This window comes from Etheostoma cragini, unplaced genomic scaffold (assembly GCF_013103735.1).
Source record: "Etheostoma cragini isolate CJK2018 unplaced genomic scaffold, CSU_Ecrag_1.0 ScbMSFa_803, whole genome shotgun sequence".
In the NCBI taxonomy this organism is placed as follows: Eukaryota; Metazoa; Chordata; class Actinopteri; order Perciformes; family Percidae; genus Etheostoma; species Etheostoma cragini.
Window position 1 is genome coordinate 1 of NW_023269432.1, and position 4,337 is coordinate 4,337.

Below are 4,337 nucleotides of genomic sequence, written 5' to 3' on the forward strand. Positions count from 1 at the left end.
ACCGTTAGCAACATTTAACCGTTAGCAACATTTAACCGTTAGCCCAACATTTAACCGTTAGCACAACATTTAACCGTTGGCCCAACATTTAACCGTTAGCACAACATTTAACCGTTAGCAACATTTAACCGTTAGCAACATTTAACCGTTAGCCCAACATTTAACCGTTAGCACAACATTTAACCGTTAGCACATCATTTAACCGTTAGCACAACATTTAACCGTTAGCACAACATTTAACCGTTAGCAACATTTAACCGTTAGCACAACATTTAACTGTTAGCACAACATTTAACCGTTAGCACAACATTTAACCGTTAGCCCAACATTTAACCGTTAGCCCAACATTTAACCGTTAGCCCAACATTTAACCGTTAGCCCAACATTTAACCGTTAGCCCAACATTTAACCGTTAGGACAACATTTAACTGTTAGCACAACATTTAACCGTTAGCACAACATGTAACCGTTAGCCCAACATTTAACCGTTAGCCCATCATTTAACTGTTAGCACAATATTTAACAATGACAACATTTAACCGTTAACTTAATATTTACACAATATTCTTACTCTTCACCATTGCAACACCTTAATTATGTTATTCATGTAAATACTGTATCATAATATACTATGTAAATATCCACACTCCTTATATTTCTTTATTTATATTTCTTATATTTCTAATATCTGAGTAACTGTAACACAGAGTTTCCCTTCGGGGATCAATTAAGTATTTCTGATTCTGATTCTGCGATATATTGCAATTTATAATCTTTTTTCCAAATGTTGACGTCCCCAAAAGGAAACTTATCAACATCTGTTTCATCTAAAAAAACAACTTTTCTCTGTTTGTCCATCTTCAATGTTATCGCTGCAGAACAGGACAAACTGACCAACACATATATAATATATATATATATATATATATATATATATATATATATATATATATATATATATATATATATATATATATATATATATAATAAAACATCCGTACTGGGCGTCTGTGTATCGATGCAGTATTACCACGGTAAATATTGCGTTGAGTACTTTTTAAAGTGATTCTTCTTGCAAGTAAACCTAACTTTATTACAACTTCAGTGGTTCCTGTCTGATCTTGAAAATGAGGTTATTCCAACAGGTGGGGGGACCCTGGACTGATTTCTGACCGTGTCCCTCTGTCTGTCCCAGAGTCCCGGAGGAGACGCGTCCCCCTTCGGAGGGTCGGAGCATGACGAGATGAATGGAGGGAAAGAGGAAGCAGAAGGACGAGGAGAGGACTGTCCGTCTCCTCCTGCGCAGGGTCAGCGACCGTTTCTGTCTCCGCTAGCGTCCTCGCTGAGACGCAGGCGCTGTTTACAGGGGTCACAACGACCTTTAGTCCACTAGTCAAGGTCGAGGTTCATTTACAAACAGATACAGAGAACAGCAGAAGATGAAAAGCATAATTAATAGCCGACAAAACCTTTTAAAGCAGAATATGCCAAAACAATAAAAACAGACAACAGATAAAAACTATATTTAAAACTATAACAACAACAACATGTCACAGCTCAGCTTCTGTTAAAAGCAAAAAGATGTGTTTTTAAAAGTGATCTAAAGCTCTTAATAGATGATATAATATAATAAATAATGTTGAGAGGGAGAGAGTTCCAGAGCTTTACTCATCAGGTCCTGCCGACATTACTATTTTTACACGTGTGCACCCACAACAATACGCACCCCAAATTATCGGACTATCTGGCCTATTGTTCTACACCTTAGTATTGCCCCGCCCCTCCCTTCAGAAAGGACCTTTAAGAGGCAAACGTGCATGCGCTTTCCCAGATCCCAAACACTCTGTGGTGGTTTTTGGTGCCCGGACTGAGACGTCGTGGACAAAAAAACACCAAACAGTTTTAATTTGGGGAACAGGGCCCAGCAAAAAGGGAGAAAGGACCTTTTCACAGAGATATTAAAGTCCGTTTCATTTCCTGCAGGAGATGTCCAGACAGAAGAAGAACCGCCATCCAAACCCAGAAGGATTCGGTCCAAACGGCGGCACCACGCCTGTCCGATATGCAGCCGCGTGTTCACGCGCCCGTACCGGCTGGCGGCCCACATGTGCACGCACTCCGGCGACAAGCCGCACAGCTGCTCCGTGTGCGGGAAGCGCTTCGCCGAGAAGAAAACCCTGACGGTGCACCAGCGCGTTCACACCGGCGAGAAGCCGCACTCCTGCTCGGTCTGCGGCGTCAGCTTCGCCCAGCGGAGCTGCCTGCGGCGGCACAAGCTCGGCCACGCCGCCGAGAAACCCCACCGGTGCTCGGTGTGCGGCCACGGCTTCATCCAGCGGCGGCACCTCGTCCAGCACGAGCGGACGCACACCGGCGAGAGGCCGTTCGGCTGCCCGCTCTGCCCCAAGCGCTTCGCCTCCAACTCGGGCCTCACCGAGCACCAGAAGAGCCACGCCGAGACGAGCCCGCACTCCTGCACCGTCTGCGAGAAGACCTTCTCCACGCCGGCGTCCCTCAGGGACCACGTCAGGCTCCACACCGGGGAGAAGCCCCACCGCTGCTCCATGTGCTCGAAGAGCTTCAACCGGCCGGGCCTGCTGAGGAAACACCTGCAGAAACACGCAGCCGAGGCAGCAGCCGCAGCTGCAGCCGGGAAGGTGAGCGGTCGGTTCTGTTAACCCTCGTGGTGTCTTCCTGGCAAAATTAAAAATTAACACTTTCGGTGATGCTTTTTATCAATGTTTTAGCTTTTTCTTACGTATTTGTCACCTTTTTTTTTTTCTTTCAGCAATTTTGACACTTTTTTGAATGTTTGTCACCTTTTTGACGTTTTCAACACTACATAACACTTAATTATTAACTTTAGTTTTAATTAGTATTAGAATTTATGGTTAGTAAACCTCATTTATAGGAAATTATACCTAATGTTTGAGTTAGAAATATGTAAAAAATAATAATATTTTAACTCTTAAGTTTTTGTCACCTTTTTTGATGTTTTCAACACTACATAACATTAACTTATTAACTTTAGTTTTAATTACTATTGGAATTTATGGTCATTTAACCTCCTTTATAGGAAATTATACCTAATTTTTGAGTTAGAAAAGCACAATTTAGGGGTTCTTTACACAAAAATTAAAGGAATGGATGTTGATGATAATGACAGACTGGAATATGTCAACTTTTACTCAATATTATTTGGGGGAAGGTGAGTGTTTGGTGTGAAACAGGGTTCTTATTTTAACTGTAGTTATTATCAACGCAGGTACGTGTTACGGTAGTTAACTGTTGACAGATCATTGTCGTAGTAGAGGAGTGAAGAGGGCCGACCGATACATCCGGTCCTGGCTAGTCAGTATTCTGAGTTACTAAATCAATACATGGAGATACTGAGCCAACGCTTTGGAGATTCTAAGTCAGTATTTAAAATGTTCTCATTACTTTGAGATTCTTAGTTTATGCGGTGCTGCTCATGAGCAGAGGAACCCTGCTTAGGTTGACTAAAAACAAGAAGAAGAAGAAGAAAACTTTAAGGACACCAATTTTCTTAGTCAATGAATAATGTATCGTAAATAAGCAAATATTCTTCCTGTGTTAAATTCCCATAGAGATGGACACATTTTTATTATTAAAGGCCAGATATTACATGGATCAGGATACTATGCACACCCCCCCCCACCCCCCCCATCATCATCATCATCACATACCCTTCACCAAACCTAGAGATCAGCATGGTGTTATCTCAGTTAGCCTAACAGCTGGTTTGTGGAGAGGATCAGGCGCCATGTTGAAGCTGAAACATGGTGATGAGTTTCCTTTTGACAAAATAACTCCTGCGTTGATCCTTCATCAGGAGGAAGCTCCTCACCGCTGCTTCATGTGCCACAAAGACTTCTCCTCCGCCGAGAAGCTGCAGCAGCACCTGCAGCTCCACCAGAGGGGGCGCTCCTTCGTCTGCGACATCTGCGACCGCAGTTTCAGCAAAGCGTCGCGGCTGAGGGAGCACGTCCGCACGCACACCGGGGAGAAGCCCTTCCAGTGCCACGTCTGCAACAAGCCCTTCTCCAGGCAGAGGGTGTTGACGAGGCACCTGGAGATCCACAGCAGGGGGGGCCCCGGCGTCGCCCCCCCCGCCTCTGATGGCTCCACCATTGCCGCTGGCGCTCCAGCTGCTGCTGACGCGCCCGCCGCCTCCACCTCCACGCCGGACAACAGCTCCACGCTGTCGCACGCAGACAACAAGGTATAGCTCACACTCAATGGTGTTACATAGTCTGTCCACCAGAGGACGCTCTACAACGTCCCCGTTAGTGATGGTGTTGCATAGTCTGTCCACC

At 44.7% G+C, this 4,337-nt stretch overlaps 1 protein-coding gene across 1 annotated transcript; it reads left to right on the forward strand.

Annotated features, from left to right (window-relative positions):
- Positions 1-1,160: 1,160 nt before the first annotated feature.
- LOC117941483 (gastrula zinc finger protein XlCGF17.1-like) lies at positions 1,161-4,249 on the forward strand. The gene is made up of 3 exons (XM_034866497.1): positions 1,161-1,307; positions 1,984-2,657; positions 3,854-4,249. Exons 1-3 carry the CDS (start codon positions 1,244-1,246, stop codon positions 4,247-4,249), a joined length of 1,134 nt encoding a protein of 377 aa, XP_034722388.1. The 5' UTR covers positions 1,161-1,243.
- Positions 4,250-4,337: the final 88 nt, after the last annotated feature.

What these genes read in the sequence shown, in the direction of transcription:
- LOC117941483 (XM_034866497.1), top strand. Translation starts at nt 1,244, where the DNA reads ATGAATGGAGGGAAAGAGGAAGCAGAAGGACGAGGAGAGGACTGTCCG. An exon ending in TCCGTCTCCTCCTGCGCAGG is followed by an intron (nt 1,308 to 1,983) that starts GTCAGCGACCGT and finishes CATTTCCTGCAG; the next exon opens with GAGATGTCCAGACAGAAGAA. An exon ending in CCGCAGCTGCAGCCGGGAAG is followed by an intron (nt 2,658 to 3,853) that starts GTGAGCGGTCGG and finishes ATCCTTCATCAG; the next exon opens with GAGGAAGCTCCTCACCGCTG.